At 44.1% G+C, this 19133-nt stretch overlaps 1 protein-coding gene across 4 annotated transcripts in view; it reads left to right on the top strand.

The window, feature by feature from the left end:
* The window catches only part of KCTD1 (potassium channel tetramerization domain containing 1), a 199906-nt gene that overhangs the window by 176764 nt on the left and 4009 nt on the right, over nucleotides 1-19133 (top strand). For all 4 annotated transcript variants that reach the window (XM_030926134.1, XM_030926133.1, XM_030926135.1 and 1 more), the window contains exons 3-4: nucleotides 2099-2243; nucleotides 18198-18503. In XM_030926134.1, coding sequence (XP_030781994.1) covers nucleotides 2099-2243; nucleotides 18198-18503 — 451 coding nt within the window. The remainder of the gene's footprint in view (nucleotides 1-2098; nucleotides 2244-18197; nucleotides 18504-19133) is intronic.

Below are 19133 nucleotides of genomic sequence, written 5' to 3'. Positions count from 1 at the left end.
TTTATTAATCACTCATTCTGTGCAAGCGTACATCCAACTCTAGACCTGAAAATGAGAGTTTATCTAAAAATTAAAAAACAGGATTTTAAAAAGAACAAAATACCTACTTTTCCTCTCTTACTAAAGTGACAAGATCACTGATACTGACTTATTTCGGCATAGGTGCTTGGACTTCATTGTAAAATTCTCACTCCCCAAATATATGGCAGAAATAAAACTCTAGACCATAAGCTTTCATTCAATATTGGTAATTCTTTTCATTCCGATTGTTGTAAGGGAGGCCCCTTTAGGACCAGACTGTGCACAAATCCCCCAATGCTGCTTAACTAGTTGGGCAAGTTAATCATCTTTTCAAGCCTATTTCTTCATCTTTAAAATGAAGATAATGGGGTTGTTACATATATAAAGTATAAGGATGGTACAACGCATCTGGAAAGCACTTAATATAGCTCCCTTTTCTTCCCCTGTCAACTGGAAATTTATCATGTTATTAAGAGTGAAGAGTAAAATGTTTTAATAATAGGCAAACAAATCTCATTCTTTTTCATCCTGTATCAAATTGTCCTGGAAACACTAGAAGTCAGTGACTAAGCATAGTTTAGTTTCAAGCCTACTGTTTGATTGATGTGTCAGTGAGAAATGAATGACTAGGTGGCATGCAGTGAAAGAATCCCAGAAAGGTTGTAATCCACACCCTAGATAATCACGGGCAATTCATGGAAAGTTGGATAAAACGCTAGCTCAAAAATATTTGTTGAACTTTAGAAAATAACCCTACCATATGTACTTGCTTTCCTCTTTGCACTTACTGCCTTCAGAGTAAGGTAACATGAGTTTTTAAAAATGATTTTAAAACATGAGTTTTAAAACTATCTTTAAAAGATTTTTGTTGAAACAAAAATTCACATGCCTTTCTTTTGGGGGAGAGAGAAAAGTAGCTTTCCCACTTGTTTGTTTGTTGTATTTTAAGAGGGGTGAAATTATTGATTTATCATTACACCTGCCCCACTTCAACCTAAGATTAGAAAATGTATAATTTCAAAATCATCTTCAGAGCAACAGAATGATGTTATTCCAAATCAGAGAGAGATTTGTTAGGAGATCAGCAAAAGCTTTTCGTTAAAAAATGGAGCCATTTGCCTGCCCACACTGTTAATGAAAGTAAAATGTACCTTTTGGTACAGGAACTGATTTCTAGTGTGTAAATTCTATTCTCTGATATGGAATGTTTGCATGTCATTAGCCAGCCCTCTGTGTTTTCACAGTATAGATATGACCACCTTCTATTAACTGAACATATACTAATGTGTATAGGTTCAGCCTTTATTAATGGGATAAATGATGATGGATGCAAAACACTTTAACTGCAGCACACCATACAAATGTTCATTCCAAAATTGGGAAAAGCATATTATGGATTCTTGTTTTTAAGCATGGTTACTCATGTTCCTGAACAGGTCATATTTTGGGGGTGGCCAAATATTTTTTTGTAATGATGCCTGGCTGTTAAAAATGCTTTTTGCTGAGACCTAAGAAACTGTAGTGTATATTGTTATTGGAAAACATATTCACCTAGATGAGTGGTATTTTAAATTATTCTTTTTTTATCATTAAATGTAGGTGTCAACATACAGGCTTTGCCTTATTTTTAGAAAGTTTGGGATTCATGGGTGGGAAAAACTCAGAAAACGATTTCTTAAAAACAAAATTGCTTTTTTAGTAGAATCTGTTTCAAAGACACTTTGGAGCAATAACATTTTTTAAGTAGCAGAGAAGCTTGTTTTAAGTAACACGGGGAAAGATGTGACCTTCCATTACAGTGACAGCACTTAGCCATCATCACCACGTCAGGAACATTTTCTTTTCAGGTGAAAGACAGTGAATAAAAGAATTTATTTGACAAAGCCTAGGACTATTTTGAATGGTCTCATCCTGAGATATTTATCAAGCGGGGACCAACACTTTGCAGACAATCGTGATTTTTCCCTACTGCTGTCTTCAAAAGTGCTACCTTTGACAGTGATAAAAGACACCTCTTAGTCTCAGTGGCCGAACAATTGATCTAATTGTCTTCACTGTTCCCTCTTTTCTATCACAGAATCGGAAGACTTTTTGATGGTACAGAGCCCATTGTTTTGGACAGTCTCAAACAGCACTATTTCATTGACAGAGATGGACAGATGTTCAGATATATCTTGAATTTTCTACGAACATCCAAACTCCTCATTCCTGATGATTTCAAGGTGAGGGATCCATGTTAAATCACCAATAGCATAAATATGTGATTTTTTTATGTGCTCCAAAAAAATATTTCTAGTTCTACATTATTAACATACACCAACTCGAAAGGTGCCAGAGTTCTCTTTCACATGGTTATGCTGTATTCATGAAATAGTGGATATGGTCATTAAACTTCTACATGACTAAAATAGGATCGCTTTTCATTTAAAGAATTGAATTATAATTCACTTGAACAAACTGAAAAGAAGTTGATTAAATTCAAAGCTCATTTATGATATGTCTTAGAGAGCTAGAGAATAAAAGAAAACCTCCTTAGCTTAATGAAGACTTCCCCTTCCCGCTCCCAGAAATCGAAAGCATACATGAACAGTAAAATTTTAGAATTGTTCCCTTTACAGTTAGTAACAAGTGTTAAGGTTAGTCACGCTGAGATAGCCCACATTGTGCTGGTAACTCTAGGCAATGGAGTCAGACAAGGAGAACAAATAGAAAGTGTTAATATTAGAAGGGAATTCACGAAAATGTAATTTTTGCAGCTGATAATGTTTCTTTAAATGAATGCTTCTAAAGAACCAACTTAATGCTATTAGAACTTATAAAGAACTCATTAAAGCAGCTCAATTCAGAATCAATATACAGCTTTTTTTTTTTTTTTTTTTTTTTTTGAGACGGAGTTTCGCTCTTGTCTCCCAGGTTGGAGTGCAGAGGCGTGATCTTGGCTCACCGCAACCTCTGCCTCCTGGGTTCAAGCAATTCTCCTGCCTCAGCCTCCTGAGTAGCTGGGATTACAGGTGCCCACAACAATGCCAGGCTAATTTTTCATATTTTTAGTAGAGATGGGGTTTCACCATGCAGGGCAGGCTGGTCACAAACTCCATACCTCAGGTGATCCACCTGCTTCAGCCTCCCAACATGCTGGGATTACAGGCATGAGCCACCATGCCCGGCCAGTCAATAGCCTTTTTAGAGAATAGCACGAGCCAATTATAAACTATAATAGAAAAATATACAACAAAAATTGTAACACTTAGGAATAAACCTAACAAGAGACAAGCAAAGGCTGATTAAGAAAACCACAAACCTCTACATACAACTGCAAAACAGTTGAATAAATGAAGGAACATTCTAGGTTCCTGGATGGGAAACCTCAATATTGTTAAGATGTCAGTTATCCTCAAATTATTCTATATAGTCAGGACAAACCCACTTAAGTAATAGATTTTTCAAAATGAAATTTGAACCATTTATAAAGTTTGTGTAGAAGAAAAGAAAGTGTAAGGATAGCTTAAAAAAAAGTTTTTCTGGTCATAGTAATGGTGATAAAGGTGGGTAATGTGGATGTGTCCTGCCAATGTCAAAACAGACTTTCGAGCTATATTAATTTAAAGGTGTGGTTCTGACAGCGCTGAAATATACCAATCAATGGAGAAGAGTAGGGTCCAGAGATAGATGTACAGGTACACAGGAATTGGATGTACTGTAAAGGTGGCATTTCACATCAGTGGGAAAAGAAAGCAATAGTCAGTAGTAGGCGCTGAGACGATCAGCACTGAGACATTTGAGGGAATTGTAAAGCTAGAGCCCTGTCCTACATCATAAATTCACAGAATTTCAGAAATAAAGACAAAAACAAGAGCAATAAAAGTTTTAGGAAAAAATACAAAGAAATTTCTAGAAGTATAATTTTGAGGCAGAAAGGGCCTGTCTAAATGAGACTTCATACCCAGAAGCTATCCTTTAAAAAAAAAATAGTTGAGTTAAAGACATCATATACAAATAAAAGATAAGTGTCAGACCATAAGAAATATTTGCAACAAAAGATGAATACCCATCCTAAAAGATCTATCTTAAAAATCTATAAGAAACATACAAACAACCCAGTGGAACAAATTTTTTAGCTATCAACAAAATTTTCCCAAAGGAAAAGACAGAAATTGGCAATAAACATTTGAAAAGGCATTCAGTCTCTTTTGTATCGAAGAAACAAAAATAAAATGAGATACTCCCTTTTATCCATTAGATTGACAACAATTTAAAAGATGTATAATATACAGTGTTAGGGAAGCATTTTTGGAGGACAATTCAGCAGTAAATATTAAAGTTTCAAATATACATACTCTTTGATCTGCTAGAAATATTCACATAAATATGTAAAGATATTTATATGTAGGATGTTTATTATAGTCATGTTTATAATAGCAAAAACTGGACTTTCTAAAAAAGAAAGTTCAGCAGTGGCAGATGGTTACAAATATTACAGACTATCCATACTATGGACTAGTTTAAAAGATGTGTTAGATCTATATCTGTTGATATGTGCGGGGGAAATCCCATAATTCCATGATTCAGTGAAAATATTAAGTTGCAGAACCATATGTATAGTATGTTTCTATTTATGTAAAAGATCAAGTATGTATGCATATATAAATGCGTAGAAAAAGATTCAGAAGGGTAGATCCCAAGTAAATAAGAAGCTCAGGGGCCCCTTATTTATCTTCTCCTTCAGGATTTTGAACAGTGGGGCACATGCCAAGGATTATTAGCCAAATGGAAAAGAGAGCACAGAGGAGTTGCATCATGTGCACGTTTATTTTACATGGAAACAACTATATGCAATTGGCAAGAAAATAGAGTGTAATAACTGCAGCCAGTGAATGAGCTTCCCGCAGCCCTGGAATGAGCCTGAGGAAGGCGCAGGAGCCCACTGCTCCCAGCCAAGGGCAGTTCCCAAGGCCCCCTCAATGGCGTGCATCTCACTGCATTGAGCTTGATTCCAGGGTTTGAAGACATGCGGGCTTGGTTTGTGCAACATGGCTCCTAAGCAAAATCCGCTTCATCAGTAGTGATCTCTTCCAGCTCAGGAAAGGAAGCATATTGAGGAGCGGTTTCTTTTTTATTATTATTGTTGTTATTATTATTATTTTATTTCAAGTTCTGGGATGCATGTGCAGGACGTGCAGGTTTGTTACATAGGTAAACATATGTTATGGTGGTTTGCTGCACCTATCAACCCATCACCTAGGTATTAATTATGTATCCGCATGCATTAGTTATGTATCCTGAGGCTTTCCCTCTTCCTACCCCTACAGGCCCCATTGTGTGTTGTTCCCCTCCCTGTGTCCTTGTGTTCTCATTGTTCAGCTCCCACTTATAAGTGAGAACATGCAGTGTCTGGTTTTCTGTTCCTGTGTTAGTTTGCTGAGGATAATGGCTTCTAGCCTCATCCATATCCCTGCAAAGGACATGATCTTATTCCTTTTTATGGCTGCATGGTATTCCAAGGAGCAGTTTCTAATATGGTATCTTCCTAGAGGCTGTTCAAGGATAATTTTCAACGTAGTGTATACAGTTTTTTCTTGGCATGACAACTTTTGAACCTCTTTCCTGCCTTTTTCTCCAGGCTACTTTATTAATTTGAGAAAAAATTTTATCCAGGGCTCTCAGATAATAGCTGAATTAGACAACACTCTGCAGGCCCAAGGCCAAAGTGCGGTCTCTACCTCCAGCCCTCAGTCTGCACCTGGGGTCACACACTCTCAGACATGATCAAGGGAACTGACTGGGTTTAGACAGCAGCCCCACGTCTTCGAGGCCACAGCTGATGAATAGCATAGTTGAAGAGAGCAGGCCAGCATCCCACAGCAGCTGCAGGTGAAACAGAGACCTAGGGAGAGAACCAGGCCTGTTCTCGAAAGCAGGTGCTTGCCGCACATGGAGACAGGAAGAGGAGTCAGGAAGCTGGCTCCCTGCTCAGGGCACAGATTGCAGCAGTGACCGGCCACTAGTCCAACCTGGCCCCACCAATGTCAGGCGCTCCCCAGTCAGCTCTGGACCCTTTCCCACTTTGGGGAGCAAGTAAGCTCTTGTAGAGAGAAGAGCCAAAGCATGATGTGGAGAGCTGGGGGAATGATTTCTTACTCCCTCATGTTTCCCTAGAGGAAAGGCAGTGGAATTGGAAAGGGGTAAGGGAGAATTTTTCACTTTTAGTTCCATATGCTTTGGTATGAATTTTATCATTAGTTTTTACAATGAGCAGGCATTCACATTTGACTTAGGTCATTAAAATAAAACAATAAAATAACAATTTTAAAATAAAGTTGTCAAAAAAGAAGTCAAATCATCACAGCTACAGACATGTATACTAGTAAGGAAAAACTGCCATAGGATTGCATATTTTTTGCTAAGTTATATATAGCCTGGACTTCATCAGGAGAAGGTTTGGTTAGTACAAATATGAAAATCACCTCATGTTTAGCTGATCGCATTTCCAAATACTGACCCAGAATCCCTGCCTGGATAGTTCATTCGCTCTTTAAACTTTACATGCCCAAAAATGAGCTCCCTCTGCCTGCCTCCCCCTCTGCCACCACCACCACCAGGAACAAAATCTGCTCCTCTTCCTTTGTATCCTATCTCAGTAAAAGATGCCAGATCCACCTACTTGCTCAAGGAAGGAACCTGCAGTCCTTCTGGACTTTTTCCTCTTCTTCGCCTCCCACACGTGATCTGTCAGTGCGTCCGTCATCTTAACCTCCTGGACGCATCGCGAATCAATCCACTGCCCTCATCCTACCTCCCTAGCCCAAGGCCCAGCAGCTCTCTGGACTCCTTGGAATGGCTCATAATTGGAGTCCACTCTCCCACTCTTAACCCCTTTTTGACTCATTCTCTGCGTAGAAACTGAGACGCTTTTTAAAAATTCAACTTTTAATTTTGACATCATTATGGATTTGCATACAGTCGTAAGAAATAATAGAGATGCTGTGTTACCCAGCTCCCCCCGGTAATAACATCTTGCAAAATACTATCACGACCAGGATATTGACACTGATACAGTCAAGGTTCGGAACAGTTCCATCACCACAAGGATCCTTCCTCTAGTGCTTTGACAGTTACACCCACCTCTCTCTCTCCCTGCCACTATCTCCTACCCCATCCCTGACCATGTGACACTTTTTAAAAAGGATACTGTATCAGGAGTTGCTCCTGCTTGAAACTCTGCAGGGACTTTCTCTTGTTCCTGAAACTGTGGAATGAAGAAGATAAACCAAGCTTTTCAAGAATTAAAGTTAGTTTTACTCAGAAGTCTTACTGAGGTCCTACACAGGATTTCAGCCCACAGCTTGTATACAGGCGGTGGAGGTTCAGTACACAGAAAATCACATGATGCTTGCTCAGACACCACAAGCAGAATACATCGAGCTTTGGGTGTAAGAGTACAGCGTGTTATAGATTACAGAAGCGTCGTCACCAACCTGTCAGACGTTATCTCATATGGAAGAAAAGGCAAGGACTAGGGTCATGTATCTCTTAAGGAATGTAGTGACTCAGGCAGGAGACCTGGGGGGGGGGGCCGTATGCTCGCCTCTGTTGTGTCTTCAAGGCATTCTCCTGGAGAGCTGCACGTCCTCCCAGAGTCAGAGGGTCAAGCAGAAATGAGCAGCCACGGTTTCTTCCATTCATTCCTCTGTCTCACAGAGCAAAGCACCACATCCCTCTCAGAGCCCACAAGGCCCAGAAGGCTCTAGCCTCTGCCCACCTCACCCACTCTCACCCTCCACATGTCCCTACAGGACTTCTCTCTGTCCCTCAGACACACCCTCCTGTTGCCCCCTGACAAATGCCCCTCTGTGCACCTACACAGCCATTCCCCTGGCCTTTACTGGAATTCAGGACTCATCTTTTTCACCACATCCCCCAGCAAACCTACCTGGGCCCAGTGTAGCTTAGGCTGACCTGTACCCCTGATTCTCCATGCACACGCAGTGCGTCTATCACTCACTGTGCAGCACCATCTGGCCAGCTGTGAGGTAGGGATGCTTCCAGCTACAAGAGTGGGAACAGCCAATGAACAGCGGCTTACACTATTGGAGATTCGTTTTTCTCACGTGAGAAGTCAGAGGCCTGTGGTTGTTGGCAGAGGTATCTGCCCAGCAGTGTTATGGAGGACCAGGAGACTTTCTGTCTTTTCATTTTGCCATCCTCAGTGTTGACATTCTGGCCTCATGCCTGTCACCTCAAGATCATATGGTGACTGCATCATAGCACCAGGCATTGCCATTCCAGGCGTCACATCCTCAGTCAAGGCGGGAAAAAGGGGCAGACAGCTTTTCAACTCACAAGACTCTGTCCTTGTCAGACAATCCCACAGAAGACTTTCCCTTTGTGGCTCATTGGCCAGAACGGAGCCTCCCCTTGGTGGCTGAGAAAGGAACTTTTTTTTTTTCCGCTTATTTTTAGCCTCTGTAGTAAGAGAAATAGGCAAGGGAGAGAGGTTGAAATGGCTGTTGGGGAAGCTAGCCAGCAGCATCTGTCCCACACGCTCAGCACCTGCCACATATTAAGCATGTAAATATTTGTGGTGTGAGTAAATGAACGCATGGATGGGTAAATAGATGAGTGGAGTGAGATTCACATTCAAACTAGACTCTGGCTCCCACCAGTTCATCTGAAACCTGCTGATCTATTTCCTGATGTTTGGACTCTGGATATTTTGTGTATGTATCTTCACTTCCTTGCTGCATTTTTTTTTTTTTTTTTTTTGAGACGGAGTCTTGCTCTGTCGCCCGGGCTGGAGTGCAGTGGCCGGATCTCAGCTCACTGCAAGCTCCGCCTCCCAGGTTTACGCCATTCTCCTGCCTCAGCCTCCCGAGTAGCTGGGACTACAGGCGCCCGCCACCTCGCCCAGCTAGTTTTTTGTATTTTTTAGTAGAGACGGGGTTTCACCGTGTTAGCCAGGATGGTCTCGATCTCCTGACCTCGTGATCCGCCCGTCTCGGCCTCCCAAAGTGCTGGGATTACAGGCTTGAGCCACCGCGCGCGGCCCTTGCTGCATTTTTTAAAGTTCTTGCAGGCAAGGACTTTTTTTTTTTTCTTTTCTTTTCTTTTTTTTTTTGAGGTGGTCAGTGTTGCAATCTTGGCTCACTGCATCCTCTGCCTCCCAGGTTCAAGCAATTCTCCAGGCAGGGACATTTTTGTTTTTCCAGAGGACATTGTGTTGGGCACATAATCAATGCTTAGTATTAATTCACTAAAATACAGCAAAAAAGGGTTAAAAGAGATGCAGGAAGCTGCGATCTAAATATGAGTAGGCAATGCACTTCTTTTCAAAGTTATATAGGACTAGGAAAATACAAAACATGTATATAATATCACCATTGTGTGCTGTTTATCAGAATAATATTAATTTATAATTCCCATTATTAAAAAGGATGCAGGCTGCAGGGAATCACAAACTGAATATATGGGGAATTACAGTTAGAAATGATAATAGCCATTCATTTTTAGTTGCAGTATGTTCCAGAAACTGAGCCAGGTATTTTAGGCATGTACTTTGGCTTAACCCTCAGCACATAAACCTACATAGCAGGCATTATTTTTCCTCCAAGAGCATTCAGGTTAGATGCTGGGGAGGGAAAAACTTCCAGACGCAGTTCAACTGTGGCCGGTTTCCTTAAGGACTCACCCACCCACCTGCCGAGGACTGGCACAGCTGCTTCTCTGCACCTTTCGCGTGCTTCCTGAGGATTCCAGAGCCTTTAAAGACCTGCTATTTATCAATCCTAAGTACCAAACACACCCTTTAATTGGCTAAGGATTTAGCTGTAACCCACGCTTGAGGAAAAACAAACAAAAGCATGTCAAATGAAACTCACGTATCCCAGGGCCTTAAAACATTTCCCACAGAACCTCTGGGTGACAGGCTGTAAATTACAGTACAGGGTGTTCTGGAACCTGGGAGGGGCAGCGGAAGCTGAAGGGGTCCTTCCGCTCTGGTGGCTGGGGATGGAATTGCATCAGCAGGAGCAGTGCAGTTTACAGGAGTCACAAATACAGGTACACAGAGGAACTTTGAGTCTGCGCGTCCCGAACAGTACTATTGGTGCTGTCTTCCTCGTCAGAGTTTTCTCTTTTACCTGGGAGGGACGTGGTTTTTGGGGTCTTTTGGTTTCTTTGAGGTCTTGCTCTGTCGCCCAGGCTGGAGTGCAGTGGCACGATCCCGGCTCACTGCAACCTCTGCCTCCTGGGTTCAAGCAGTTCTCTTTCCTCAGCCTCCCAAGTAGCTGGAACTACAGGCATGTGCCACCACGCCCGGCTAATTTTTACATTTTTAATACAGATGGGGTTTCGCCATTTGGCCAGGCTGGCCTCAAACTCCTGACCTCAAGAGTCTCACTCTGTCACCCAGGCTAGATTGTAATAGCACGATCTCGGCTCACTGCAACCTCCACCTCCTGGGTTCAAGTGATTCTCCTGTCTCAGCCTCCCAAGTAGCTGGGATTACAGGCACCCACCACCATGCCCAGCTAACTTTTGTATTTTTAGTAGAGATGGGGTTTCACCATGTCGATAGGCTGATCTTGAACTTCTGACCTCAGGTGATCCACCCACCTCAGCCTCCCAAAGTGCTGGGATAACAGGCATGAGCCATTGTGCCCAGCCTTGAAAAAAAATTTTTGAGACAGGGTCTTGCACTGTCACCCAGGCTGGAATGCAGTGGTGCAATCATAGCTCATAGCTCACTGCAGTCTCAGCCTCCCAGGCTCAAGCAGTCCTCCCCACTCAGTGCCCCCGAAATAGCTGGGGCTGCAGGCTTGCACCACCACACTCAGCTAAGTTTTCATTTTTTGTAGAGACAGAGTCTCACTATGCTGCTGTCGTTTGATCTCAAACTCCTGGGCTCAAGCAATCCTCCTGCCTCAGCCTCCCAAAGTGCTGGGATTACAGGTGTGAGCCACCACCACATCCAACCTCTATTGTTTATTTTTAATAACGTTTTAATATTATAGAAGAAGTACATGTACATTGTAGAAAATTTAAAAATATAAACAAACCAAAAGAAAAAAAAAAAAACTATACCATATGTTCCCACCACTCAGCTTGCCAATGGTAAAACATTAGTGAGTAGCCTTCTGGATCTTTTCCTGTGCTTATTTTGGACAATAACCTTTACCTTTCCATTTTCAAAAAAAAAAAAAAAAGAAAAAAAAAAACAAGTATTTCCTCTAATTCCACAACTATATTCAAGTTTCCCTGCTTGACCCCACAATGCCTTTTACAACTTGCTGGAGACTGGGCCTTGTCATGTGTAATTTAGCTCATGAATCTATCCCCTAATTTCCTGTAAACTGGAAGTCATCTCTAAAGACATGATGGGTTTAAGTTAGATATGTTGGGGAGAATACATCACAGTGATGCTGTTTGCTTCATATTACATCACAGTAGCAACGGCATGTGGTTGAGCCACCATTAATGATGCTAGGAATGAACTGATCATTGGATCAAGGTGAGTTGCATGCTCCTTAGGCTGCAATAAAAACGATCTCTGTCAAGCTCAGAGTAACATTTGGGGCCAAACAATTCTTTGTGATGGGGGCTGTCCTGTGTAATGTAGGGTTTTCAGCAGCATCCCTCCCTACCCATCAAATTCCACTAGCACCCGCTTCCTGGTTGCAACAACCAAGAGTGTCTCCAGACCTTGCTAAATGCCCTCTAGTGTCAAAATTACTCCTGCTCGAGAACCAGTCGCCAGCTTAAGGAAAAGTTAAAGGGAGTATTGACAGGAAGCGCTTACTAGTTTATCTCATAGAATTAGTGGAAGCTTTCTCTCAGGGGTGGAAACACCAGGACCGCCCTGAGGACTTCAATTGCAGGAGCTGCCATTAACACGTGCCAGTCTCAGCAAGCCCAGGGCCTCTATTCCCTCCCTTGGTCCTACAGAGACACCATCTGATTGGCTCAGCTTGGCTCCGATGCCTGCCCTTTAGCCAATGTGGCAACACACACATTGCTTCTAGGTCCTCATTCCTGTGGGTAGAACTTTCTCGGAGAAGGCAGAGTGGCAACCTGGGTAGGCCCCCACTCACTGGAGTTTCTTCACCGGTACTTGCGGGAGTGCCCACTCAGGACATGCCCCAGACCATGGCCTCAGCTGCCGCCACCAAGGCTGTATCTGTGGTCTCTTGACTGGCGCTGTCTAGTACTGCCCATGCCCTCTTTTCTCCTCCCAAGGATATTTTCCCGGAGGCAGGACTGGGAGGATGGAAGAGCAGCCAGCCCCAGCCCCAGCACCATCTCTGATGGTGTCTCTGGTCCCCACCCTCAGCACGCTCTAGACATCAGGCCTAGCTCCTGTAGTGTGGCGTCCTCGTGACTTACCAAGCCAGGGTGTTGTTTCAGAATGCTGATGGGACTGCCTCCCGTCCCGCCATCAGCATCCTGGCACGGTCACCTGTGTGTGCTTCTGTCTGTAAGATGGGGAGTGGAGACAGTGGCAGGGCATAGACGGGACACTGCTGCTGCTTCCATTTCTTTCAGTAGCCATCAAGACTAATCCTAGTCTGGGTATCCTTGACCCAGGAAACAAGAGTAGTCAGGAGAAGCTGGGAGTCAGTGCCCCTGGATGGGGAGGGGACCGAGCGCCTGGTGAGAAGTATCCAGGAGTGGCAGGAGAAAAGGGGCACGTGGGCCAGTCCCTCCAGGCTTTGAAGAAAAGAAAGAATGGGCCAGGCACGGTGGCTCACGCCTGTAATCCCAGCATTATGGGAGGCTGAGGTGAGCAGATCACCTGAGGTCAGGAGTTCAAGACCAGCCTGGCCAACATGGCAAAACCCCGTCTCTACTAAAAATACAAAAATTAGCCGGGCCTCGTGGCAGGTGCCTGCAATCCCAGCTACTCTGGAGGCTGAGGCAGGAGAATGTCTTGAACCTGGGAGGCAGAGGTTGCAGTGAGCCGAGATCATGCCATTGCACTCCAGCCTGGGCAACGAGAGAGAAACTCCATTAAAAAAAGAAAGAAAGAAAGAAAGAAAGAAAGAAATTATTCCAGCCCAAAGGAGTATTTCAAGCCAGGGCAATTAAAAGCTTTAGTACCCCAAACACTGAAAAAACTGCAGTAGCCACTCCCCCAACCTCCCGTCCCGGACAAGAAAAACAAAATCTTTACAACCAAAGGAAAGTAAGTGCTGCAGAGATCTGTCTTTTCTTGTGATGACCACTACTTGGATGCTGTTTTGGAAATGGAAAAGGTAAAATCCTCTCATTTTCTTGGCATCCCTGCTTTGTTGGTGGTACCCCTGATACATAGGTGCCCTGCCTGCTAGGGAACCACCCACTGCTGAGGGTCCCAAGAGCAGGATCCCACTGCCCTGAGCCTGGGGATGAGGAGAGCTAGAGCTCCTGGGAGGTATTAGAGACATTCCCCAGAGAAAAATCCTTTTTGTGCTCACGGTGCCTTCCATGGCATCTGGCACCCACACAGTTTTAAAATGAAATAGGCATAACAGTTGAGTTGCCTTTTGAGTGTAAGGACCTGTCAGCTACTGACTAAAACCTCAGGTACATTCAGAAAATAAGCCTTTGAACTGTTTCGCGGAACCATGGACTGTGAGGGGAAGTTTGCCCCAGTCCTCAGAACCTGTGAATACGATGCTTGACATGGCAAAGAGGACTTTGCAGATGTGATTAAGTTAAGGGTCCTGAGATGCGGGGATTAGCCTGGATAATCCAGGTGGGCTCTGTATAATCACAGGGGTCCTTATTTGAGGGAGGCAGGAGGGCCGGGGTTAGAGAAGATGGGATGAGGGAAGTGATGTGCTTGCTGGCCATGGGCCAAGGAATTCTCGCAGCCTCTGGATGCTGGAAAAAATGAGGAAGTGGATTTGTCCCCACAGCCTCCAGAAGGAAGGCATCCCCGCTGGCACCATGACTTCAGCCCAGTGAGATCCATTTCCGACTTCTGACCTGGAGAACTGTAAGGGAATCAATTTGTGTTGTTTTAAGCCACCAAAGTTGTGGTAATTTCTCACAGCAGCAGTAGGAACGTGTTACACTGAATATATCGTTTTCTTCCCTCTAGGGAGGATGTTTTCTGAATTCCAATTATTTAATCAAGACAGAAGTTTCAAAACCTGGCCTGTTTGCATTTGGAAGTCCACCACCCATGTCTGTTTTCTGGTCCCATGTACCTGTCCTCAGGATCTTAGGGAAGCTCATATGTAAAATTATTGTAAATCTTAAATTATTTAAAAATATGTATTCAGGCCGGGCGTGGTGGCTCATGTCTGTAATCCCAGCATTTCGGGAGGCCAAGGCAGGCGGATCACCTGAGGTCAGAAGTTTGAGACCAGACTGGCCAACATGGCGAAACCCCGTCTCTACCAAAAATACAAAAACTTAGCCAGGCATAGTGGCAGGCGCCTGTAATCCCACCTATTCGGAAGGCTGAGGATGGAGAATCGCTTGAACCCAGGAGGCAGAGGTTGCAGAGAGCCGAGATCATGCCACTGTACTCCAGCCTGGACGACAAGAGTGAAACACCATCTCAAAAAAAAAAAAAAAAAAAAAGAAAAAAAAAAAGAAAAAAAGAAAATGGTATTCTAAGATTTTGAAATGATTTAAACATGATAATAGGTCTGTGAGTAACTGGTTTCCCTTTAACTGTATATGGGGCTAAGCAAGAAATATGGATGGTGCTTTTTTTTTTTTTGATGGGTCTTTCTTGGTCTCCTAGGCTGGAGTGCAGTGATGCAAACATAGCTTACTGCAGCCTCAACTTCGCTGGGACCACAGGCCCAGGCCACCACACCCAGCTGACATTTTCACTTTTTGTAGAAATGGGGTCTCTCTTTGTTGCCCAGGCTGGTCTGGAACTCCTGGCCTCAAGTAATCCTCCTGCCTCCGCCTTCCAAAGTGCTGGAATTACAGTTGTGAGCACTGTGCCTGGCCAGATGGTGCTTTCTTAATCAGAGAAGATAAAATGGATATAAGACCAGGGCAGAAGAGTGACAGCATCTAGCACACTCTTGAGTTGCTTTGCTGAAAGCTCGTTGCTCAGAAGGGAGGAAAAGTGGATGTTGTGAATTCATTTCCTTCAGAGAAACAGGTGCTGAACCTGCTGCTGCCACATAAACCCCTGCCTATTTCCACCAAGAACCTTGGAAACAGGAGACCAGTCATCTCAAGTTTATAAAAGCCCCAGAAAGGACATTGCCAGATTAGAACAAAGGCTTAAGGAAAGATTTTGGAAGATTCAGAGGCCTGAAGGAAATAAGCACAAGGCCAGAGAACCTAACAAAAACACACTAAACTTTAAAAAGCATGGTACTTAGAGAGTAAAGTTAAATGATCCCGTTTAAGGAAGGAAAGGAGGTTTCTAAAGACAGCAGCCAGCGGGACTGACTGTTTTGCAGGTTCATTTCTGATGAGCTGAAACTGTACGCAGGTGTTAGGCAGGATAGTAAGACAGATACCAAGGAGCCTGCCAAGAAAATGAATGGCCAGCGTGCACTGCACCGTGTGCAGAAAATGGTAACGCAGCAAGAAGGACCATTTCAATTCTCCAGCCGGCCAGTGCTTAGAGGCAAGGCAGCATGGTGAGCGGCCGCCAGAGAGAAGCATGAGCACTTGGCAGTTCTCTGTCATCTGCTCCCCATGGCGCAGCAGTGACTCTACTCTGGAGACCAGATAGAACAACATAGTAAAGGAAAAAATGGAGCCAGGATGGTCAAGAGAGAATAAAAGAACACCTGGTGGCTTAAAGCAGTTCAAGGCTAGGCCCATGAGACTATAGCCCAGGGGCAACACGATTTTCATAGGAGCGCTTCTGAACTCTCGCTTTAATAAACCCTAGCAGGATCCCAGAGTGGTCACTGAGCAGGGCCAAAATCTGAAAAGGGCCAGTGTTTCTTGACTTTTCCAAGAGTAGGTAACAAGGAATTGGAGCGACATTATGTTGCGAGCCTCACTGCCCATCCAGGGCCAGACCTCAGAGTGGATTATTAAACAAGTGGCTTGTGAACCTAGAGGGAAGAAAAGATGGTGAGGACTCAGGGTCAGCGTGGGGAGGACTTCTAACCCCAAGTCCTGTTAGCTTCATTCACTTCATTCACTTTGGACACATTGGGAGATCAGGGCTTTGTCCGCCACCACGCCCAGCTAATTTTTGTATTTTTAGTAGAGATGGGGTTTCGTCATGTTGGCCAGGCTGGTCTCAGACTCCTGACCTCAGGTAATCCACCCGCCTTGGCCTCCCAAAGTGCTGGGATTACAGGCGTGAACCACCGCGCCCAGCCGATAAGTGATATTTTCACTGGAGTCTAGATCCTTCCTCGTGCTAAATTTTGTAATTAAATCTCACAAGAAAATAAAAAGCAATAGCATAAGTTCTCACTTCTCTTTCTTGTGTAACTCTCATTGCTGTTTTAAAATCTTGAGAGCTGTCATCTTGGTAACTAAGTATTTAGGTCAGTATCTTAGAGTTGGTGTGATGCCAAGATGACAAAGCCCTGGAGTGGGGATCCCAGGTGGAACCAGGAGGAACCTGCAGTGGCTTCCCCACTCCTACCCCTCAGGCTGGGCTAGGGGCCCTGGTTCTGCCCTGTCTTAAGAGTGGCCACACCTCAGCCTAGTTTTCAACTCCTTAAAGCAAAACAGTATCTCCTCTGGGTCAGGAGGCTAAGCAGGTAGAAACATGTGCAAGGAAGATTTTCAGAGCAATGGGCTCCTTTCCTGCAAGGAACCAAGACTCCTGTGGTAAGGGGGTTGCCAGGAAAAGGACAGAATAAAGCAGCAGCCCACTCCACTGAGATGAGTGTCATCATCAGCATCTTCTACTGGGTCCGAGTTTCTTTATATGGAAAGTGGATTACCCACCTCAAGGCCGCCAAGTACTCTCATCTCTCCATGCTGTTTTCTCTGAAAGTGTTGAATAATGCCCCTACTGCTGCTACTGCTATTGCTTGATTTGCAAGAGAAGAAGCAAAGTGCAAAATAAAAATAATTATCCCATGGTCATCTTCTGCTTCTCATGCTCTAACCCATCTGGACATCTGGACCACATGTTTACAACACTGGCTGTAGTGCAAGCACCGGGCATCCCCTGCCAGTTCTTGCCCATGGACGGAAGGCACAAATGCCTGTGTCAGCTGATTAAAATGTTCTCAGTCAACGTGTCTAGACAAGTATCCACTTATCTTACACCCAGAAATGATTGTGGCCATAGCTACGTTTAGCCATAACATTGACCTGCTTGTTAACATTGTTCCTGAGTTGCTGCCTCCCCCTCATTCTCTTTTGTCTTCCCATTCAGTGGCTTCTGTGTGTGTTTTAATACCTGTTTTGTTAGATTTCTGTTTCAATTCAATAGATTATTTTAAGGCTGGAGGAAAGGAAACCATGCCAAAAGACCAGGTGTTCATGCTTTCAGAAATGCAGAAATGGACAGGTTTTCTTTATTGCACATCTTGCAGGAGTCGAGGCCTAATGTTGTTTATGTCTCTGACTCTATGATGGCAGCTCCAACAGGTGGCACAGGGCAGTACACTAGCCTTCCAGATCTCCACCAGCCTCCCCCGAACCATCACAGATCAACACCCAAGTTCAAGTAAAAGCCACGTGCCTGCCCTCCAGGTGCCCATCCCCGCCTGTCTCTAGCCTCATATCTCTGTCCCACACACTCCTGTAGCCACCAAAGGTGACCCGGAGCTTCTGATGAAGGGTACCTATTGGCAAGGTTGTGCCTCCCCTTGGTCAATGTATGCGTTCCATCCAAGAGGATAGAAATTGGGTTCTCACCGACACAATCAAACTTGAAATACCCAGAGACACTTTTTCTACTAAAAGAAACAAGGCTTGGGTGAATCTTTTCACATCTCATTTTTCTCATCTGCAAATGGGAATAATAATGGTTCCTAATTCACTGAGCAATGATGAGGGTTACCGGATTTAAATCATGTAAAAAGGCCTGACCAGCCCTAATCTGCTTAGCTCCTTTTATCCTTACTGAATGAATGAATGCAAATTGAGCCTCTACAAACCTGTCGCAAGTGAAAAACGCACATGCAGATTTGATTATTGACATAACAAGAGGTGGAAAAAATCACCTCTTAGATGTGGACATGTTCAGTACTTTGTTTGCAGTTTGCACTGTGAAATACCTTTTTTTTTTTTTTTTCCAGGACTACACTTTGTTATATGAAGAGGCAAAATATTTTCAGCTTCAGCCCATGTTGTTGGAGATGGAAAGATGGAAACAGGACAGAGAAACTGGTCGCTTTTCAAGGCCCTGTGAGTGCCTCGTCGTGCGTGTGGCCCCAGACCTCGGAGAAAGGATCACACTAAGCGGTGACAAATCCTTGATAGAAGAAGTATTTCCAGAAATCGGCGACGTGATGTGTAACTCTGTCAATGCAGGCTGGAATCACGACTCGACCCACGTCATCAGGTTTCCACTAAATGGCTATTGTCACCTCAACTCAGTCCAGGTATAGCATTGTTACACACTGTGTGGCATCAAATGTCACTCTTACCTTTGTCACTTAACCTTGCCCTCACATAGTGCCTTTCCTCCAAAGAGCTGCGAAACTCTCACTCAGTGACACTTCTGTTGGGTAGGTGAATTATCACCCTCTACAGCAGTCATTCCGTAAGTCTTGTGATTATGCCAGGTGCTGGGATGAGCACTGGAGATAAAAAGGAGGGACAGATATAGAACACAACAGCTGGGCACGGTGGCACACGGATGTAGTCCCAGCCACTCCAGAGGCTAAGGCAGGAGGATCACTTGAGCCCAGCAGTTCAGGTTCAGCCTGGGCAACATAGCGAGACAAACAGAGAGTAAGATGGACAGCTCTGTGTTCATAGAACTGCATTATGGGAGTGGAGTGGGAGGCAAACAGTCAAATATATTGCCCAGGAGGTGGTAAGTGGATTTCTGGGGTAGAGTATGCTGGGCATATTGAGGACTATCCGGAAAGCCAGTTTGGCTTGAAGAAAGTGAATCAGGGAGAGAGAGTGCTCAGACAGGAGGGAAGATCAGGGACAGATCATAGAGAGCCTCGTTAGGGGGTGGCAAGTGCCCTAGGATTGTTTATTTTGGCACCTTTTGGTTTGGT

Source organism: Rhinopithecus roxellana, chromosome 21, assembly GCF_007565055.1.
Source record: "Rhinopithecus roxellana isolate Shanxi Qingling chromosome 21, ASM756505v1, whole genome shotgun sequence".
In the NCBI taxonomy this organism is placed as follows: domain Eukaryota; kingdom Metazoa; phylum Chordata; class Mammalia; order Primates; family Cercopithecidae; genus Rhinopithecus; species Rhinopithecus roxellana.
Note: the sequence above shows the minus strand (reverse complement) of the source record. Positions and strands in the feature narration are given on the sequence as shown.